This window comes from Arabidopsis lyrata (assembly GCF_000004255.2).
Source record: "Arabidopsis lyrata subsp. lyrata unplaced genomic scaffold ARALYscaffold_3, whole genome shotgun sequence".
NCBI lineage: Eukaryota > Viridiplantae > Streptophyta > Magnoliopsida > Brassicales > Brassicaceae > Arabidopsis > Arabidopsis lyrata.
Window position 1 is genome coordinate 5,669,167 of NW_003302553.1, and position 21,269 is coordinate 5,690,435.

At 34.5% G+C, this 21,269-nt stretch overlaps 4 protein-coding genes and 3 long non-coding RNA genes across 16 annotated transcripts; 6 read left to right on the top strand and 1 right to left on the bottom strand.

The window, feature by feature from the left end:
* Positions 1 to 6: 6 nt before the first annotated feature.
* LOC110230289 lies at positions 7 to 785 on the top strand. The gene is made up of 2 exons (XR_002333402.1): positions 7 to 430; positions 500 to 785. It is a non-coding gene; the product is annotated as an uncharacterized LOC110230289 (long non-coding RNA).
* A 115-nt stretch (positions 786 to 900) lies between these two features.
* On the top strand, positions 901 to 3,284 carry LOC9318914. Of its 9 annotated transcripts, none has more exons than XR_002333628.1 (7): positions 902 to 1,488; positions 1,590 to 1,647; positions 1,779 to 1,848; positions 1,940 to 2,163; positions 2,250 to 2,498; positions 2,606 to 2,895; positions 2,992 to 3,284. It is a non-coding gene; the product is annotated as an uncharacterized LOC9318914 (long non-coding RNA). The 9 variants fall into 9 exon arrangements; XR_002333622.1 differs by having other exon boundaries at positions 904 to 1,488; positions 1,933 to 2,163; XR_002333623.1 differs by having other exon boundaries at positions 905 to 1,488; positions 1,619 to 1,647; positions 1,933 to 2,163.
* An 84-nt stretch (positions 3,285 to 3,368) lies between these two features.
* On the bottom strand, positions 3,369 to 4,793 carry LOC9318915 (F-box/kelch-repeat protein At3g13680). Its single transcript, XM_002884944.2, has one exon. It carries the CDS (start codon positions 4,791 to 4,793, stop codon positions 3,579 to 3,581), a length of 1,215 nt encoding a protein of 404 aa, XP_002884990.1. The 3' UTR covers positions 3,369 to 3,578.
* A 99-nt stretch (positions 4,794 to 4,892) lies between these two features.
* Positions 4,893 to 7,709, top strand: LOC9321057 (putative hydrolase C777.06c). Of its 2 annotated transcripts, none has more exons than XM_021033408.1 (12): positions 4,893 to 5,216; positions 5,461 to 5,588; positions 5,688 to 5,800; positions 5,935 to 5,976; positions 6,231 to 6,286; positions 6,417 to 6,493; positions 6,589 to 6,711; positions 6,806 to 6,882; positions 6,980 to 7,043; positions 7,134 to 7,184; positions 7,311 to 7,359; positions 7,454 to 7,709. In XM_021033408.1, exons 2-12 carry the CDS (start codon positions 5,520 to 5,522, stop codon positions 7,570 to 7,572), a joined length of 840 nt encoding a protein of 279 aa, XP_020889067.1. In that variant the 5' UTR covers positions 4,893 to 5,216; positions 5,461 to 5,519; the 3' UTR covers positions 7,573 to 7,709. The 2 variants fall into 2 exon arrangements, with proteins under 2 accessions (XP_020889067.1, XP_002882849.1); XM_002882803.2 differs by having other exon boundaries at positions 4,927 to 5,212.
* Positions 7,710 to 12,230: 4,521 nt separating this feature from the next.
* Positions 12,231 to 15,380, top strand: LOC9318917 (protein indeterminate-domain 11). The gene is made up of 4 exons (XM_021032398.1): positions 12,231 to 12,353; positions 12,771 to 13,038; positions 13,403 to 13,802; positions 14,299 to 15,380. The coding sequence occupies exons 2-4, from the start codon at positions 12,789 to 12,791 to the stop codon at positions 15,188 to 15,190; spliced, it is 1,542 nt and encodes a 513-aa protein (XP_020888057.1). The 5' UTR covers positions 12,231 to 12,353; positions 12,771 to 12,788; the 3' UTR covers positions 15,191 to 15,380.
* Positions 15,381 to 16,494: 1,114 nt separating this feature from the next.
* Positions 16,495 to 17,841, top strand: LOC110229766. The gene is made up of 2 exons (XR_002333164.1): positions 16,495 to 16,641; positions 17,670 to 17,841. It is a non-coding gene; the product is annotated as an uncharacterized LOC110229766 (long non-coding RNA).
* Positions 17,842 to 18,326: 485 nt separating this feature from the next.
* LOC9318918 (F-box protein At3g13820) lies at positions 18,327 to 21,202 on the top strand. The gene has a single exon (XM_002882806.2). The coding sequence runs from the start codon at positions 19,294 to 19,296 to the stop codon at positions 20,536 to 20,538; it is 1,245 nt and encodes a 414-aa protein (XP_002882852.1). The 5' UTR covers positions 18,327 to 19,293; the 3' UTR covers positions 20,539 to 21,202.
* Positions 21,203 to 21,269: the final 67 nt, after the last annotated feature.

A 21,269-nucleotide genomic window follows, 5' to 3' on the forward strand; every position in this document is an offset into this window, starting at 1 on the left:
ATCGCTTCTGGATTTTGAAGTCGAACATCTAGGGCAACTAAACAATTGCCCAATATTTTGTCAAAGACGTTAGCAATGGATGATCTATCCATTTCCATAACTAGATCTTCTAAGATATTAAAAGCAATGACCAAGCTTGCATTCCCAGAACTATCACTAACAAGTTCTTCACACATCTTCCCAAATAATTCGATAGTTATATCATCAGCATTCAGCTCTCTCCTGTTTTGGGCAGATTCAAGCATTGACCGAGCAATATCTTTATCCACAGGCGCTACTAGGACCTATTCTCTCACAAGCCGTCGTTAAACCGCCATCTTCACTTAAAGAGCACCCACATGTACCCACGGTAGAAAAGGTGGATGAGTGGTTGGTTTCTTGCATCACTCAGATGGCAACCTCTTACTCTGACCTTGCGCTTAAACACGAGGTAAACAGTGTAAAACTGTATCTTCCTCGATAACAAATTACAATACTCACTCAACTTTTTATGGTACAGGTGCCAAAGGAAGCGAGGAGTAAGGGTTTACGTGAAAAGGTATCACGTGCTCTACAAGGTTTAGCTCCCTGCTAAATCTCTGGCTTACTTGCACATAATCCATTTACACGATATTATCCTTACCAAACTTGAATCTCTTGCCTCTGAGTTACGTGAATTGAATAATCTCTTCTTTCTTTCAAAGATTGAGACTTCCATATAAAAACGCTTATGTGCTACACTATCCATCTGTAAAACGATTCAGTTTTTTCTTTTTGCTAAGTAACGATTCAGATTCATGTGTCAATTTCCAATATTCTCTAATCACTTAAAAGTGCTAATATTTCACATTTACAGTTCTGATTGGCATCTTCAGGTTAATTTATTGGTTTCGTTTTATAAGTAAACTAAGCTATGAAGTAAGCAATTAGAAATTATAGTACTTGTGTTTTCTAGATAGAAATTGGAAAAAGAAGAAGAAGAAGAAAATAAAATGTTGAAAGTCGTAGACAAGATTTTAGGGTTGGTGTCCGCAATTCAGAGAGATGGAGAGAATTTTAAGGTGTGGAGTCTAAGAGCGACGCCATTGAATTATTTATTCCGTATCTCTTCTTCTACGCGTTTCGCCACCGCGATATATGGAAGAAGATCCTACCACTCATCACTCGCTCATCACAGCTGGCTGACACATTTGCAGCTCTACTGTGAGAAGGAAAGGCTTTTCAGATGATCAGTTTGAACAGTTGTAGCAATTCATCGGCATTGGTGATATTTTGGGTGCTAGTAGCTCGATGAAGAGAAACTGAGAAAGTTGGAACTTGAATAAAGTGATTAAACTCGATGGAGAATCTTTTGTTTTTGGGGTTTGTTTACTAACTGTTTGGTCTCTGAACTTTCCAGGGGAGCTTTCTATATGTGTGAATTCTTTTTCAATTCTCATCAAATCTCTCCTTCCACTGCCAGACAGATATCATGGCCTAACTGATATTGATAAAATGTTACCGCCAACGGTGAGCTCTGTCTTCTGTCTATGTAAATCTGTGTTCCTAATTCTTAAAGGAAGCCCATACATAAGTTTCATTTGGGTTCCAATTACTGTGTTTCTTACTAGATATGTTGATATGATTGCTAATCCTGTAGTGGCTGATGTGTTCCGGAGAAGGGCAAAAGTAGGTTATCAAACTCTCATTCGAGCATCTTTGTGCATGATCCCTAAAAAGAATTCCTTAGCTCACAGTGTATCAATTATAAAATTGTTGGAGATATTATTGTTTTCTCTTCTTCTTTTTTGTTGTTGTAGATTGTTTCCCTAGATACGCAAGACAGTTGAGTCTTTTGGATATTTGGAGGTTGAAACTCCACTTCTTCAGGTTTGTGCCCCCTTCATTCTCAAATACGCCCCTTTATATCGAACTCTTGGATGGGAGTCGGTTTTATGAACTTGTGAAAACCAGGGAGCAGTTGGTAGAGCCGAAGCGAGGCCTTTTTCGTTTCGTATCATAACTCACTTGGGAGGGATCTCTACCTGAGGATTGCAACTGAGCTTCACTTGAATATAATGCTGGTCAGACACAGCTTCTATTATTGTAATCTCATGGCGTTCCTCTCATTCTTCTTTATCTTGCTTTTTATCGACTCACCACTTTTGGCTGGAGATTTACCTCTACCTGAGATATATATGAAAGGTAAATGTCTTCCCTGACTATATTTCATTTTGTGTTCAAAGGTTGGGAGGGTCTTAGGAAGTGTATGAATTTTGTCGTATATTCAGAAACAAAGGCATTTCAACACATCACAATCCTGAATTCACGACCATAGTGGTACTTCAAGATATACCTTCTCCTCAATCTTCTGCATCTCCTGTCCTGGCTTTCACAATCTTGAATGGTTCCATAGCAGTTTTAGCTTTGTTTAGATGTATGAGGCTTATTCCGACTACCCAAGCATGATGGACATGGCAGAATTAATCGTTACTCAATGTGGAATGGCAGTTCATGGGAAGCTAACAATTGATTACCAGGTGACTATGCTCTGGCATCACAGCTAGTGTGTGGAGATAACCTCATCTGAATTCTATGTTGGTTGTGAATCTTTGAGAAATTGAGTTGTGATTACTCTGTTGTGCAGGGAACAGAGATCTGCCTTGAGTGGTCTTGGAGGAGAGAAACCATGCATAATCTCGTTAAAGAGATAACACTCGTAATTGTAGCTATCCTGTTACCCTGAATCAGGCTGCCAGAAAAGCAGGCTGGCTTCCAGAAAATGATGAAACTTAACCTAGAGGTAGCCATGTTAAGTTTGGTGTAGTCCTTGGAGAAGATCACAAACAGTTTAGAAGTCGGAGTACAGATGTATCCGCCTTAACTGCTTTGCTAGATGAGGCCAAGACTCGCAGTAAAGCTCTCTTATTTAGCGTGGTATGTGACTGTGTCAGAAACTTGTACGTTTTGGATTGTTGAATCATTCATTCACTTGTTCGTATTCATCCCTTTTATGTCTTCTCTCTGCTTTAGGTAAGGACAAAGAATGGACACCCAAGGAGCTGGTGGACCAAACAGCTGAGGCAGTTGGATTTGGTGCGGTGAAGTGAGTATCATCTCTATTCTGTTGTTGTATATGGTGCGGTGAAGTAAGTATCATATGGTGCGGTGAAATAAGAATCAGATTTACTATCTTCAGTGACTTTTGTAACCAACGCTGCACAAATGATATTTTCATGCGACAGCTAACTTGCGGTTTTGTTTAATTGACATTGACAATGTAATGGAATTTGCCAGCTAGTTTACATATTTTCATTATGCAGTAATTGACAATGCATCATCTCTACACATGACCAAATTAATTCTTTACATTTGAGTCTTGGAAATTTCTTTGTTCATGGCAGTTAACTAAAAGGAGACGGATTGAGATAACATAATCACAAAGAAAATTACGACCATATATATGAAAAGTTTGCTACTTAACAAGGGTCAAGGGGACATAAAATGGCGGAAACAAAAAAAAAAGGGGGGACATAAAATAAATTGAAAACAGGAGAGATGCAAGAAACAATTAGTAATGTATTGCAAATAAGACCAAATAAATAAAGGAACTAAACTAACTAGTAATCTCTATCAAATTTTTTCCTTTTTTTTGTTTTTCTTTTGGTTTTATAACCTCTATCTTTTGTTTTGCCCGGTTGGTTGATTTGCAGTGGCACTAAACTTGGAACATAAGAAGAGCACACAAGTGGGAGACGATAATTCACCTTAAAAAATCCAAACTTGTCAACTTCGACGATATTAAGAACTTTTCCGATATTCACAGATTTGAAGTACCTCTGTCCAACAAGGTGAGCTGAGGCCATGACCGGTTTAATTTGGTCTAGATCGAAAACCACAGCAACATTATTCTCCTCGTCAATGAAGAAACTCCCACCTTCAGTGTCAACCGGATAACCAGCCCACTTTCTCAAAAACTTGTTCCACGACACTGCATTGGGATCAATCTTATTCGTAACCCAAATATCCATTATCAGACAAATATCCTTGTATTGATGTAACACGGCGAGCTGCTCATCTCTAACACAAGATAAAGCAACATTGTCTTTTGCATCATCAGAGCAAAATGGAAGATGCAGACTCGGTCCAAATCTCTCTGTTGTGAAATCAAAACAGAGTAAGATATCTTCAATCTTCCATCCACCAACTGTTGTTTTCTTTTTAGCAGCAAAATAAGTATTTCCTTTCAAAGACACACCACGTTGATGAGACCATATAAACCACTCGGGTTTATGATCAACAAACCTCCATGAATTAGAGCTAAAATCATAGATTTCGTACCCAAAAACTGTTTGCTGCTCACCAAAAACCCTCAAGATTTTGTGGTTACGGTTCTTGTCATATCCGAGAGCATACCTGTCTAACACGTCGAAATTTTGTCTGGGTTGGATCCACCTGGTTTGACCCAAATAAGGATTCCATACCAAGAGCCTCGAGCTGTCATTGAGGACGCATAACAGTAAACCGTCACAGTGAAAAACTCTAGTTATCTCTACTTGATCAAGTATACTTATCTTCTTTATAGATGGATCAACAAAGTCACTGTGGTTGCGGATTCCTTGGAGATCGAATTTCAAGGAACAAACCCTTAAATCCTTCATCATGAACCCTAGAAACTGCTTCCTTGCTGGTGCAGCTTTTTCGCCAATAATCTGATTTTTCGATAAAGCTTCCCAAGTTTTGCAAGTTGATCGTGTTGCTCTCAGAGATGTCAGTGGAACTCTAGAGAGAATCTCCCCTACCACATCCCATGGAAGATCTGATATTGTCGTCATTCTTCAACAAACGAGTCAATTAGAGAGACGGCGCGAGCGAGAGGCAAATCTCCTTTTATATGTCAAAAGAAAAAAAAAAAAAAAAAAAAAAAGGGATTTGTGCAAAATATTCAGCCAATCAAAAGCCTCAAAGACTTTACACCTCTAATTACAAACGACGCCGTTTCTTCAAGAGATCACTTTCGGTCGGGGCAAAAACGTAGCAAAGCAGCGATCCTCCGAGATTCAGGAATTGGTAATGGCGGCTATGTCAGCGGTTCTGTCTCTGGGTTTAGGAACACTCCGCCCTTCGCATCGTTCCTTGTCCTGTTTCGATTCTCTCCGGCACCAGACATCTTTTCTCCGTTGCCACCAAAGTCTCATCTCTAGAAATACGAAGTCTCCGCTCAACAAGATTCTTCAGGCTTGCCTTCAATCCAGTGGGTATCTATTCTTCTTCGCCTCAATTTCTTCAAATTGCAACAACCTCTGAGTCTTTTTTGATGTGATTTATTTCCTGGGTTTGCACTAGATTTTACTTTATAGATCATAATCAGGCTTTAGAGGAATTTAGAGATATCTTTGTAGCATTCAATCTTGTAATAGATTGTGTGTTTTAACACTTACTGGTAGTTAATTATAAATGATGTGTGCAAATGTTTGACTATGTCTGTTGTGTGTTTATTAGACTATGCAAATGCTGATGCTTTGGTGTCATCATCCGATAAAAGTTCTGAGATTGTATTTATGGGTACTGGAACCAGTGAAGGGATTCCTCGTGTTAGCTGCCTCACTAATCCTTTGAAAACATGTTCGGTATTTTTTCGCCTTTTTAATTTTGTTCTTTTCTTATGATTCATCTACTGTTTCTATGCAATCATCCCATTGAAAAACATTCCATTTTGATTCTTTAAGGTATGCACAAAAGCAACAGAACCAGGAAACAAAAATAGGAGGCTTAACACCAGCATTCTTGTTCGGTACATTAGACCATCAGGAACAAGTAACATCCTAATTGATTGTGGCAAGTGAGTGCAGTGAGATGAGTAGTGTGGATGTGATTCTATTTAGCACTTTTTTCTTTTGGTCTGATTGATCATGTAGCATCTTACAGTCATGTTGGTTATTGTATGCTGACTTTTTAACCCCGTTGTTTTGGCAGGTTCTTCTACCATAGTGCCCTTCGATGGTTTCCCACCTTCGGGTTAGTTTTCTTTCCATCGACCATTAAGGATTTTAGTTGTCAAAAATTGATTGTCATAAGAGTTTTTGGACCACCCTATTAGATTCCGATGCTTCTTACATGACTTGTTATTATTTGTTATACTGTGAACAAATATGTTCAGTTGAACTCTTTGTTTATCACTGGTTGCTTCTAATAATTCTGTCACACTGTGATTGTGTAATCGTTGATTCTATGGCAATCTCCATAATACCTAATTGCGTTTTTCTTGTCAGGCTAAGAACACTTGATGCAGTTGTAATTACTCATTCTCATGCTGACGCAATTGGAGGTCTCTGAAACTGACAAGTTAAATCTTGCCCATCCATCAATTTCTTTTCATGTTTCTTTGTCCTGTAATGTCATGTGTTGTCTCCTTAATTGAAGTCTTCTTCTCCATTGATTTGTCTTTTGCTCTCCAGGTCTTGATGATCTCCGTGATTGGACAAACAATGTTCAACCTCACATTCCAATTTACACTGCTATGCGTGATCTCGAGGTCTGTTTTCCCAACACTCCTAAATATTTCCCTCTTCTCTCTCAATACTATTTCAGCAGCTAAAGGCTCTCTCCACCATGACATGTGAATCTCAGGTGATGAAGAAGACCCATTATTACTTGGTTGATACGAGTGTCATCATACCCGGAGCTGCAGTCTCAGAGTTGGAGTTTAAAATCATACACGAGGACCAACCATTTGTGGTAAACGATCTAAAGGTAACACCTGTATTCCTGGCTTTTAATCATCATCAACACTACTCATCCTCTTGGCGTTGTCTTATGCATGAATTGGATGTTTTAACTGTTTCAGATCACCCCATTACCTGTATGGCATGGAAGTAACTACCGTTCCCTTGGTTTCCGATTTGGTAACGTCTGCTACATAAGGTAAACAAACACACACACACTTCCCTCTTCAATTTTTCTGTGCCGAGTATGTTCATGAATATCGGAGTCTTTAGTTATCATATTGTAAAATATGCAGCGATGTCAGTGACATACCGGAAGAAACCTACCCACTCCTTAAAGACTGTGATCTCCTAATTATGGTAATCTCAACTCTCTCACCCGTCACGTCTATTGTTCTTTCTTCAACAAAGATAGCTTCTTACCAAAGAAACATCTTTTTCTTTCTCTAGGATGCTTTGAGGCCTGACCGGTCTTCAGCAACACACTTTGGCCTCCCAAGAGTATGAAGCGTGCTTCCATTATCCTTCTTACATTTGATTCTTTCTCTTATAACCAAGCAAAATGTCATATTTTTTTCTTTTCACACAATTTATTCCCAATCATCAAATTCACGTTCACTCCTACAGGCGTTAGAGGAAGTTCGGAAAATCAAACCAAAAAGAACTCTTTTCACCGGTACAATCTGCTAAAAATTCATATTGAATATTTTAACGAAGGTTGTGATAAAACGAAAAGCTGTTTATCATTTTTTTTTTTTTTGTCTCTGAAGGAATGATGCACTTGATGGACCACGAGAAGGTGAGCGAAGAACTAGAGAAAATTAGGGACACAGAAGGCCTCGATGTCCAATTGAGTTACGATGGTCTTCGTGTTCCAATCTCAATTTAACTCGGTTTATTCGTATTTTTGCCGGTATAACGGTTCATACTCATATACCTTAAATAAATATCGATTTCTTTTTGTATTGTCACTCCTCACAAAGTAACCCAACAAATTTTCAATGTAAGTGATTTGGTTTTCGCAAACCGGTTTAAATAAATGGCTGAGGTCGGTCTGGTTCGATTGGGGACCACAGAAACGGTGACGTTTTTAATAGCGACAGTGGCAAGAGGAAGACCAGAAACGGAAAACACGGGAACGGATATGTTCATAAGGGCGTCTGCCAAGTCGGCGACCAGATTGCATGGCTCTGGTCTGGTTACAATCCAATTATCTCATGGCACGTGTCTCTGTCGGTCCGGTACGGTCCCCTCGACCGTTCGCTTTCACGCGTGTCTATTACCGAAGTTGACATTAGGGTAGAGGATTCCCTCAAAATTACATTATCCCTTCTTATAAACAAATAAATCATTGAGTTTTATGTCTTACTAGATTTGAACCCGCGGTACACCGCGGGGCTATAATTTTTTTTTAAAAAATCTAAATATAATTAGTTTTGTTTATTAATAGAGAATATAATATAATATTTCGACCTATTTTATAAATGTACCATCCATATATCTATATTAATAATTTTGAGTATATTAATTGTGTTTTAGGTTTAAATGGTATATCTATATATACACTTAAACGACATTTGACTTTCTTTTTCTTCTTGCCTCAGTTTAGGAGAAAGATTTTTCTTGCGGTACACCGCGGAACTATTATTTTTTAAAAAAAAATTTCTCCTTAAACTTCCAAATCTAGATTTTACCCCGCGGGTCAATTTTTTTATAACTAAAAAATTATTTTGCAAAATTTTAAGTTGTATTTGTTTTGTTAATATTGTTTATTTTGTTTAGTGTTTCTGATTTTATAATTAAATTTTGATTTTTAATTCTAGGATTTCATCCATAGTATATTGTTTAATATTAATATTGATCTAAACCCGTTGCACCATATAACCCCGTCCCGTAAAATTAAACATCATTTGTTATTTTTTTTGAATAATATTTTTATCCACTACGGGTTGCAGGTTCATGCGGATAAGCCCGTAGAGAGTTGCGGGTTTGCGGATCGATCCGCCAAAAGAGAAGCAATCTTTTGAAACCCTTTGTTTTGTTTAGAGGTTTTAAGAAAAAATCCCTAAAAAATAATTTTCATTATATGAAAAAAAAGTAGAAGAAATTGTAGTATCAACATTCCCGATTTTTACATCACTCGTTACAATTAATTTTTTTTTTGCAGATAAAAATCAGAAGTTAACTAAGTCGAGATTTTTAAAAAGATTGTGTAGAGATTTTTGGTAAATTGTTGAGAACATATTTGATTTCAGAATCTTTACTTAAATAGATAAGGAAAGATTTTGTAGAGACTTTTGCTAAATATATGAGAAATGAATTTCAATTAAAAATCTTTACTTAAATAAAACAAATCAAATCTTTGTCCAAAAAATAAAAATAAAACAAATCTAAATAATTAATGTTAGTGGCATGTCATTGTAAATACTTCTCAACTTCAGGATTTATTTGCTAATTGTGATCCAAAAATGTATATATAGATTTTGAAAGTTCAAAATTTGTAAACATATACGTAACTATTTAACGTCTTATGAAACTAGTTAGAAATAATAATTGAGGCTGTGCATGTTACTAATGTAAGTAAGTGGTAGAAAACGACGTCGGCGAGAAAAAAAAACTATAGGAAAAGTTAGGTGAGACTGTTAATGAAATTAAATTAAAATTTATGGGGTTAATCATTTAGTATTGTATTAAATTTAATTGTTGAATAGAACTAGATGGGGTCCATGTGTTAGCTCAATCATTTTCATAAACAATGTGGCCCTACTAATATCCTGGGTTATGCTCCGCTCGTGAACTCGCTGTGACTTATTGACTCAACTACACTGTTACTCACGAACCTTTCAGACTTTAAATTATGAAAAAAAAACCGATTAAATTTGTCCAAGACCTTCATTTCGTAAACAAACAATTGTTCTTAGTTTAGTTGAATCAGATATATATGTTCTATATCATAATCCAGTCATTAGAATTTAGAATCATTCAAACTTGTTAACACATTCTAGATTTCTTAATGATCTAGAAAATGTTATTTATGTGGTGTCAGAATATGATATTGGTTACTCCATGCATAGCTGACATGGAGACAGAGACGTGTATAATCTTTTTATAGACCCATAATTTCAGGACAGTTGAATAAAATACTATTTACATTGCCTTCCCAATCTCAGCTCCCTAGTTTCATCTAAACGCATATTTTATTTTATGTCAGCCTTACTGTTTTGCATCTAGCTTACTGAAAATGGACGATGAGTTAATTTTCTCTCTGTTCTATATATATAACGAGAAACTCATTTTTCAACATCATTTGGAGAATTCTCCGTATGTGTGATTCTGAAGATTAAACCATATGACCTCTAGATAGTGTGATCTACGAGGCCATTAGTTTTTAGTTTGTTACTATCACCTAATTAGGTTATATTCAAATTTCAAGTAAACATTACTACTTTTGATAACACATTTAATTAGATTAATGGGTTTCTTATAAAGTTAGTTTTAATGTGTGGGGTGAGCTGGTGTTTCATATTGGGAAGAGGATCGGACAAATCACATTAAGAAAAAGCTAAAATAATTGTGGAATAAAACAAGAACAAGACAAAAAGACGAAACATTTTATATTCTTCTATTTTTCTTATAAGAAAAATATCTTTTCGACAATCCAATTAACTGTTGATGAAACATCCTGTTTATGATTCAGATTACCTTTTAAATGTAAGAATTACTCTAAAGTACTTTTGTTTAGGAAAATAATATAACTTAGGTACTAAATGGTCTTGGCAGTTTGTATTTAAAATGCAAACGCAATTAAAATATATGACGGCGGGAAACTTGTAGTAGTACTTTAATAAGAAAAGAAGAAAAAAACGAACGAGAGTATTATTTTCATAGATACTACTAGTATTTATTTTTACTAGTTTATACTAATGTAATAGTTTGGATGCGGGGATGTATATTTAGTCAAGTGGTTAAGTACACTTGACTCCGTTTTTCTCACCGGAATTCGACTTCACTAAGTCGCGTTACCCCGCATAATAGCGATTGACTATAGATCAGGCTTTATCGATCTAAAGATGTAAAAAAAAAAAAAAAGTCTGAGTGCATGGGAGTCACCAAATTAATGAATTTGTCTATTTATATAGTCTATTTTTTGCTTTTCACGTTATGTGTTTAAGTAAAACAACTATTTCATCTCCCAAAATATGAAAAACTTTACCTTTGTATCGTTTTTGTTTTGTTTCCTCGTTTAGCCCTCTATAGTTATGTTTTGCATATATTTTGCATCTCTCCTGCTACCTCTGTATACAATAATTAAAATGGATATACGAAAAACACATATGTTTATAACAACTAAATTTTCAAAATCTGTAAATTTACTTGATAGTTGATCACAAAGCTGGAAGTGCAATATTTTAAGGTAAGTCAATTAGATTTTTAGGTAAAGAAGCACAGAGTGTGCTGACAAACAAGTCAACTATATATATGTTTATAGACAATATTATGTTTGGCAAAAAAAAGACAATATTATGTTTTTGGTCTTCATCATTCATTATCTTCTCATGTCACATATCAAATAATAATAATAAAAACAATAATAATTAATTAAATTATTATTTGGTATATTGCATGGATTTTATTGGCTCCGCGGCCCTTTAGGCTTTAGAACGTCGAAATTTTTCCACTTCGCTATCATTCGTTTTCGGAAGTAATTTTCTTTCAACTTTTGTATCATACAAACATCTTTTGGTCATTATCCACAATCCATCTACCATTATGTGTATAATCGTCTAGTATTTTGTATCTTTGGGTCATAAAGTAGGTTAGGGCATGCGGACACATGATTAATCAATCCATTTAAAATCTTTTCATCAATCCATTTGATGCAAACTCTCTCATTTTTTATTTTAACATGAAAAGCATCAAATCGAAAACAAAAAAAAAAGATACAAGAGAAAGGTTACCTTTTTAGTGCAAAACATCAAATATAATCAATGACTCAATCATAGCTTAGTTCTGTAAATGACAGTGTAAAGCTGTAAAAATAATAATATCAACTAAAAATTTAGTTAATTTTAAATGAATAATCATATGTATAGTTCACTAAGTTTGGTCGGCAATTATTATAGTGGACCATAAATAAGTATTTATGTCACAATTTTTTTTTTGTGTCACATAAAGTGGTAATTCGAAGAGTAAGAAAAATTCTAGTGATATACATAGAAAGCAAATAATGGACTTAATTTATTTAAATATGTATACTGCGTGTCTGCGTCTCGACTCTCGAGAAATGTAAGAAAAATAAAAACTATATAGTTAACATTGAAAGACCTCTTTATGCAAGCTTTCCACAGAGCTTGTGAGAAAGTTATATTTATCTTTTAGCCACCGTTCTTTACGAAAACTAAAATTTTAAGGATTTTTTTTTCTTTAATACCGAAAACAAGTTTGCAGGTAATGATAAAGAAAGGACAGATTGCTAAGAAGAAAAAAAAAAGTTTTTTAAAAAATGCCAATTTTTCTTAGCGGTAGGGTTCCTTTTTTTTTTTTTTTTCTATTTAATTTTTTTTTGAATTTTTCGGTTTCAAATACACAGAGAGGAAGATAATAGAGTTTCTCTTGTCCACAATCTCTCTCTTTCTCCCTCTCCCTCTCTGTCTCTCTCTCTACTTCTAGGTATATTGGATTATCTTCCATCTTCTGTTTTCTTTTATTAATTTAATTTCTCAACTTCGTGTTCATGTTGTGTGTAATAATTTGTTGCTACTTTTTATGTTGTTTTCTTTAAGATTATTTCGTGTTGATTACAAACATGAACCAGAAAAGTGGATAGATATTGTCTCTTGGGTTGAAGCCAAAGAAGGAAGTTATTATATATACATATTTACACACACAGAAAAAATCAAAGAAGGAAGTTAGAATTATATATATATAGCTAGAGAGGCTCATTTCTTGTATGTTTCTGTTGAATCATCTCTTTTGTCTCCTTTTTTTAACAGTATATGTCTGTATGTATCTCTATATACATGGATCTGAAAATAGTTTGTCGATTTCTAACTGATTTTGCCTCTTCTTATTTTTTTTTTCTTTAAGGTTTTTTTTTTTTTGTTGATGATGAACAAAGACATGTTACTTCATCAGCATCACCAACCACAACAAGTACAACATCAACAAGACGAGAATATGTCGAATCTAACATCAGCTTCTGGGGATCAAGCAAGTGTCTCTTCAGGAAACATAACCGAAGCAAGTGGTTCTAATTATTTCCCTCATCATCAGCAACTTCAAGAACAGCAACAGCAGTTCTTTGTTCCAGATTCGCAGCCTCAAAAGAAGAGGAGAAACCAACCAGGGAATCCAGGTTCGTGTGAAAAAGAAAAGAAAAAATAATACAATTTTTTCATGGTTTTGGACTGATTCATTATTCCAATTATTTGATACAGTCATCATCTTGGAAATTATGGGTCTTCTCCTAAAAATAATATTCTTTTTACCCTTTTTGTTCTCTTTATCATCTCTATTCTAAACAAAGAAAAATAAAACCAAAACTCAGATTAAAATGAAAAAACCACAACTTTTTTAGTAAATTTTTGGCCGTGGTTGATATAGTTTTGTTTATTATAATTACTATTAACAAACACCAAGATGACAATTTAAAAACAAAACTGTAACTTTAGTAGTTTTTCTTGAGTTTACTGACAAAGGTTCAATATTATTTTTTTCAGACCCAGACTCAGAAGTGATAGCTTTATCACCAAAAACACTAATGGCAACAAACAGATTCGTGTGTGAGATCTGCAACAAAGGTTTCCAAAGAGACCAGAATCTACAGCTTCATAGAAGAGGTCACAATCTGCCATGGAAGCTGAAACAAAGATCCAACAAAGAAGTGATAAGGAAGAAAGTGTATGTATGTCCAGAAGCAAGTTGTGTCCACCATGATCCATCTAGAGCTCTCGGTGACTTAACCGGAATCAAGAAGCACTTCTGCAGAAAACATGGAGAGAAGAAGTGGAAATGTGATAAGTGTTCAAAGAAATATGCTGTTCATTCAGATTGCAAGGCTCATTCTAAGACTTGTGGCACCAAAGAATACAGATGTGACTGTGGCACTCTCTTTTCTAGGTAACCCTCATCTCCAAAATTAAACTCTTTTTTTTTTGTCATTTATTTCTGTTTATTAATTGATTTTAAGAATATAGTAATTACATTAATCGATATTGATGATGAATATGAGATATATGTTCTGGTGTTGTAAGAATTGGAGGGACACATGGTACAAACTTTTATTTGTTGTGTTATGAGTAATTTCATTTAATTTGAAAGAGGACAAATATGGTAGCTCAAAAGAATCTTCATTTATAATATGGAACTAGTTCAGGGTACTTTCTTCATTTCTTTTTATTTCTCATAAAAAAGTTGTTATGGGTTATTTTTTGCCTTGCATTAATCATTCATCTTATAATACACATGTGATTGCTACATGCTTTAGATGATGGACCACATGACTTTTATAGCTTCTCTTAGTGTGTAAAAAGAGACTTTTATTCTCATTGATTAACATGTTATTGATCATTTCATGGATTTTTATTTTATTTTTTTCTGTGTGGTAAATGAACAGGAGGGATAGTTTCATAACTCATAGAGCATTTTGTGAAGCATTGGCTGAAGAGACTGCAAGAGAAGTAGTAATACCACAAAACCAAAATAATCAACCAAACCCTCTTTTGATTCATCAATCTTCTTCTCATCCTCATCCTCATCATCATCAAACACAACCAAACATAAACGTCTCTTCTTCTTCATCCTCCTCCCACAACCACAACATCATCAATAGCCTTCACTTCGACACCAACAATGGTACTAATAATAGCAACAGCAGCAACAACCATCTCCATACATTTCCCATGAAGAAAGAGCAACAAAGTAATGACCATATCATGAATTACCACCATAGTATCCCTCCTTGGCTTGCTCCTCAGCCACACGATCTCACATCTTCAAACCCTAACCCTAGTAATGGTGGAGGAGGAGGAAGTTTGTTCTCTCTGGCTTCTCCGGCTATGTCAGCCACCGCATTGCTCCAGAAAGCAGCCCAAATGGGTTCTACAAAGACACCTCCTTTACCACCAACCACGGACTACGAAAGGTCAACTCGTAATAACAACCTCACGACCACAATGGCGGCGATGATGACGTCACCATCTGGATTCATCAGCTCCAACAACAACAATCAAGTTTTGTTTCAAGACTACAACGCATCCGGGTTTGATCATCACGGCGGAGAAGAAGCATTCGACGATACATTCGGCGGGTTCTTGAGAACAAGCGAAGCTACAACCGCCGCAGGATCAGAGAAGAGTAAAAGCGGTGGAGGAGAAGGTTTGACGAGAGATTTCTTGGGGCTAAGACCGTTAATGTCTCATAACGAGATTCTAAGTTTTGCTGGTCTTGGAAATTGCATTAATAGCTCTGCTTCAGATCAGCTTCATCCCAAGCCTTGGCAGGGTTAGTTAGTTTTTTTGCTCATAATATTTTTAAAATGAATCTATCTAAATTTTTAATATGTGTATATATTTATATATGTAGTTTTGCATATCTATAATCTTTCTCTTGTTTTGTTCTTCGTTTTATAAATTTTATATGTTGAATGCTCACCAAAGGAGAATCAAAAATTATACAGAAATTGTTACGTTTCGTCTTTTTCATATTGCCTTTTTTTTTTTTTTTGGGTTATAAGTTTATAACTTAAAAGGAGAAAAAAAAAAACAAAAGCAAGCTCATGATTTGTGGTCAACTGATCATGATAATTGGTCAACTCAAAATTAATATTCTTGGTTATATGATATCACGGGAAAGATTGGCACTAGCTAGGTAGGTCAGGAGGCATTTCAATCGATTATCATAAATCGTATCTACTTTCGTTTTCCTACATACATAAACTGCGCAGCTCCATATAACAAATTAACAATACTTATCATTTATTAATTATTACATAGATGTGTATGAGTGTATCAATATGTTGATTTAAAACTACATCAACTATATATATACCATTAATCTTATCTTTTTAGAATATCCAATTATTGACTTATTGTCATTAGTTCGTAATTTTATTAATTAGGTTCTTTCTTTTTTTGGGATGAAATAAGAGTATCTGAGACTTTAGTTTTTAATCCAAGTCAAACACTTTTCTTTTCTTTCTAAACTAAAAAAAGCCAAGATTTTTAGACTCAAAGTCCTTCGTTTGTATTTTACTTATGATCATTTACAAATGAATGATTAGGTAATCGAAACGTAAAAGAAAAAGAAAAAACAAACGAAAAATGGAAAGAGAAGAAATAATGTAATATAAGAAAATGACTATGAAATGTGGCATATGAAAAGCAGAGGAGGAAATGCATTGGATTCGATCTAAGGGTGACTCATCGTTTGCTTATAAACCTATTTCGAAAATTGTTTTTTCTTATTGGATCTCATCTCATGCAGGCACACAAGTGGGATCCAAAAGATAGGGACTCATCACGTTTTGCTTGGTGGCATGTATATAAATAATATTTATACAAATCTATTTATCAGACATGGACACAACTTTATAATTTGCTAATGTTGATTACACAAGTTTGCAGCTCTAAATCAATTGATAATTGAAAACTTTAAACTATTATGATATAGAATCTTTCCCGGGATCATCTAAAATTCATTTTCAACAAAATGATTAGTTTTTTTTTAATGCTCCAGTTGATCATATATAAAGTTTCTATATCTGGCTACATGGTTTATTCTATTATTTGTATGGTTTTTTTTTTTTTTTTTTTTTTTTTTTTTTTTTTCGTGGTAGTCGATCGCTAAAGAATTGTAATTTTCACATGCAATAAAGTGTGGAAAATGATTGAAATAAATGAAGATGTCTTCTTGTTTTTCGACCAGGCGGATGTGACATCAATTTTCTGGTTTTCTATGGGTGTAAATGGTAACCGAAGAATCTGGTTGAATCTGGCTGAATTGCTGAATCTAGCTGAATATATTTGTGTTTTTCTGCGGAATCTGGCTGAATAATTTAAACTTTAAATGGTAACCGCTGAATCTGGCTGAATTCCTTTTTTTAATAACTAATCAAATAAATATTTAAAAATAATTAGAAAATTCTGAATTTACTTTTGCAGACTCTTCTCTGCCTAATTGGACAACCCATCAAGGAGGTATTTATTAATTAATTTGTGAATGACAAAAAAAAAGTAATTAGAAAATTGTTTCACCGAAACCAAACTGAAACCGACGAAATAATCGAATAGATCTTAAACTTCATTACCGAAAAAACCGGAACCAAAATATTTTGGATACTTAAATGAAACCAAAGAACAATTATATATCCAAAATATTAGTTACTTTTATACCGAATAATAAAAAAAATTCCAAATAATAAAACCTGAACCGGAATCAAATGGACACGAACCATAATAACCAAAAAAAAACTCAAAAATATTTGTAAAGTTTTTGGTTCCTAATCCGTTCTTGATTCAAAAAACCGAAATACCTGAAATTGAACCGAGCCTGAACCAAAATTTTAAAATAACCGTATGGATACTAAACTCGATAAATAAATTACCCGAAACCAAAAATTATAGAACCGACACCGAGCTAAAGACCCAAACATCCAAAAATTATAGAACCGACACCGAGCTAAAGACCCAAACATCCAAGATTATTCGCTATTATCCACAGTGAAATCATAATATCAAAAAATATTAAAATTATTAACTTCAAAATACATTATTCAAAAATACATATCACATAACAAAATTCACAAATGAAATGCATCTGTTGAAAGTTTGATTAATTTAATAAATAAAAGAATAAAGTAGGACCATTATGACAGAACATAAAAAATTCTACAATAAGTCTATAGATACAAATGATGTAACATTTATATATTCCACAGGAATTCCTCAACGATTCCACATAAAAGATGTTACCATTTACAGTCTATAGCTAAAGAAATATTTATGCATTTGTCATATACTGTAGTATATAAATAATTATTATAACTTGATTTTTTTTTTTTTGAACACTATTACAACTTGATTAAAATGGAAGAATTACAAGTTTACAACAATAATGAAAAGACCATAAAATGTTCATTGGGACACATGATAAAAAAAAAGGGAAAAAAAAGATGGGTTATACTCTAAAAAGAGAGAGGAATCTAACGAGTTCAACTTAGAGTTTATAATTAGCGTATTATCACAAATGGTTGGTTTTGTTATAACTTTTACAAAAGCTTAATTTCTACTTCAGAAACTTGCAAAAAAAAAAAAAAAAAGAGGAAAGAAGAAATTGAATTGTAAGAGAATAAACGAGTATCTTGATTCTTGAGAGGTGTAATGTCAATTCATATAACCACGTCTGCAAAAAACGGAATAATGACATCTTTTACATTCATTTTTAGGAATTTTAGCAGAATAATCATATACCATCATTTTTACGTCTAAAAATTTACGGATGTAAAAGGTGTCAACGACAGAGGACCCATGAATTTGTCAATATCATGATGATTTTGGCATTTGTAAGGTTTGCTTTTTGTCTGATTTTAATGAAGTGATCCCACAATCACTATTGAGTATTTTTTACTTTTTTTTTTTTTTTTTTTTTTCTTGCATCTCAAAGACAATGACTTTTACAAAACCTTTTTTTTGTTTGTTCAAATACAAAAACCTTATGCTATACAATAATGCTTGTAAAAGTTCTAAAACTTTGTAACCATCCAATGTTACACATACGAAAAACTGGAACTTTATTACATTCTACGATATTACATTGCAAAGGAACAAGCGACTGCACTGAATTAATAATTTAATATCTATTGCTTAGTTGACTCCATTTTCTACAAAATTAACGCCATAGTCTGCATGTACGTGAGCTTATGGGGAGACAACAATTTACGCATTAAAAAAAAACTGTTAAATGCTATCATTTTATGAATTCCCTAGCCTACAAGTTTAGCAGTGGGAAAGATTATCATTTTTGGTTCGAAAAATACACTACTTAATTATGGCCAATTAATATCACATATTGGTCAGCAAAGACCTCACGCCAATTGGGACTTGATGATCAAGATGGCTAGATTTTCAGAGGTATTCGAACCCACGTACGTGCTGCAGAGATCCTTCTATCAGATTATGGCATTTCGTTCAAAATGGGTTGTCTATCAATGGGTTGACCTAGTTTGTCCAAAGTTGGTTAGTCCTTCCAATGGGTTCGACATGGCCATTGAATTAGACCAAAAAATATAAGCCAGTTTTGGTCATTTTAACGGCCCACTTTTGTAAACATGGAAAGTCTGATTTACAAGAATTTGTTACAATAAATTAGGATACTCTAAAATACAATCTAAGATACGGAATCCTATCCTATCAATCATTTCCTTTAATTTTTCTTTAGTATTTAATATGAAATTTGAAAAGGTTTCTTTGAGATTTGATTTGAGAATATTCTTAAATAGTAACCAACATTATTTGCCTATTTAAAATCTTAAAACCCTATTGCGGCTTTTCACATTACACCTAAAAGAAAAAGAAAAACTCCATTGCAGTTTTGGTTTTTGAAATTTAGAAGAATGCCGACGATGCCTAATCTTCCGCTAGAGGTTTTGGAAGAGAAGATTCTCTCTAGGGCTCCGGTTACATTTCTGAGGGCAATGCGATCTACTTGCAAAAAGTGGAACAATTTCTCAAAAGAGAAGATTATTCCCGAAGCTGCAAGGAAGCAGCAAGGTTTAATGTTGATCAAAAACAACATCTGTTCCTTGAGTTTCAGTTTCCAAGGAATCCACAAGGATGACTTTGTCGTTCCGTCGATAAATCAGGTAAATATTCCTGACCACATCAAGGTAGATAAAATCTTTCACTGTGACGGCATATTATTATGTGTTATAGAGAAAAACTCTAGCCTTGTAGTATGGAATCCCTATTTAGGGCAAACGAGGAGAATCAAAGTCAGTAATGATCCCGACAGGAATGAAAAGTATAGGAAATGTGATATGTATGCTCTTGGTTACGACAACAACAACCGTAACCACAAAATCTTGAGGATTATGAAAGATTTTAGGCACAGTGACGGTTTAGGATACGAAATCTACAGATTCGCATCAAATTCATGGAGTTTGCTTGATGAGGAAGTGATGAAACCCGACTGGAATGTATGGTCTGCTCAACGAAGCTCCGTGTCTTTGAAGGGAAATACTTATTTCTTTCTTCAAGGGAATGATTATGGGAATGAAGAGGACGAAGATGCCGAAGAGTACGAAGATGACGACATAGTGCCGAAAGATAATTTTTTGCTCTGTTTCGATTATACAACAGAGAGCTTTGGTCCGCGTCTACTTCTACCGTTTAACCCTCATGTTGAAGAGACCGTGGCTTTATCATGTGTTGGAAAAGAGCGGCTCGCTATGCTATATCAAAGCTCCAAGACATCTGAGTCGATAGAGATATGGGTAACAGATAAGATTGATCCAAAAGCGGTGTCGTGGAGCAAGTTTCTGAAAGTGGATATCACACCACTCACTGGTTTTCCGGTTGACATTTACGCTGATAGTTTCTTCATTGACGAGGAGAAGAAAGTTGCTGCGGTTGTCGATGTACATTATTGCTACCAAAAAGCTCACATCATTGGAGAAGATGGATACCTGAAATGTGTGAATATGGGAAGAGCTCCGGATGTTGGAAATGGTCAGCCACTTGTGTTCTCTTCTTATGTTCCAAGTTTGGTGAAAGTGCCTATCAAGCAACCAAAGGGTAAAAGAAAAGGTAGAGATCTAATAAAACCAAAAGCAAAACGAACAAAAAAGGAAGAAAGATAAAGATTATTGGTTAATTCCATTTGCAATGCTTTATTTTGTTTCTTGCATTCTCTTCTGTTTCCTTCATTTGATTTCATGTCATTTTATGAACAAGAATATTTTCATTCGGTTATTAATTTGTTTCTGCTATTTACTATCTAATAAAGAATTCAGTCTTTGCATGTTTTAGTCTCTTTTCAGTACACCTTGTTCAATAGCAGACTAATTATATTTTAAACAGTTCGTCAAATGTTGTTGTCTTTCTCTTTCCAAGAACGATCCAAAATGTATTTGACATGATCGTGTCTGTTTTATAAAAATGGCACTCATTCTCTAAACTTTAAGAACAACTCTTTCGAGAAAAAGAGAAGAAAAATGTTGGATCATCATCGTTGGAGCCGAGACACATTACGGTGATGAAGGTATCTTAAAGGAATCATTAAGCCAGCCATTGGACGATCACCCCGAAACTCGTCCTCGAATTTACTTAGCAGAGCTTGAAACCAAGGTTGGTTCAAGTATGAGACTGAAACTCCTAATAACTCTTCTTCTGGCTCCCTTTCACGTACACCACAAGGAATCTTTTTGAGGCTGGCCTTTTGCTCGTTAAAGGTTCTGCTGCTGCTGCTAACTGCTAAGTGTGGCCAAATATCTTTTTCGCACTCAATAGACTTCTCACCAAAGCCATTTCTACTCTTTTCTTTGTCTGAAGTTTTAAATTCTGTTTGTAGCTAATTCTGAAGATATGTATA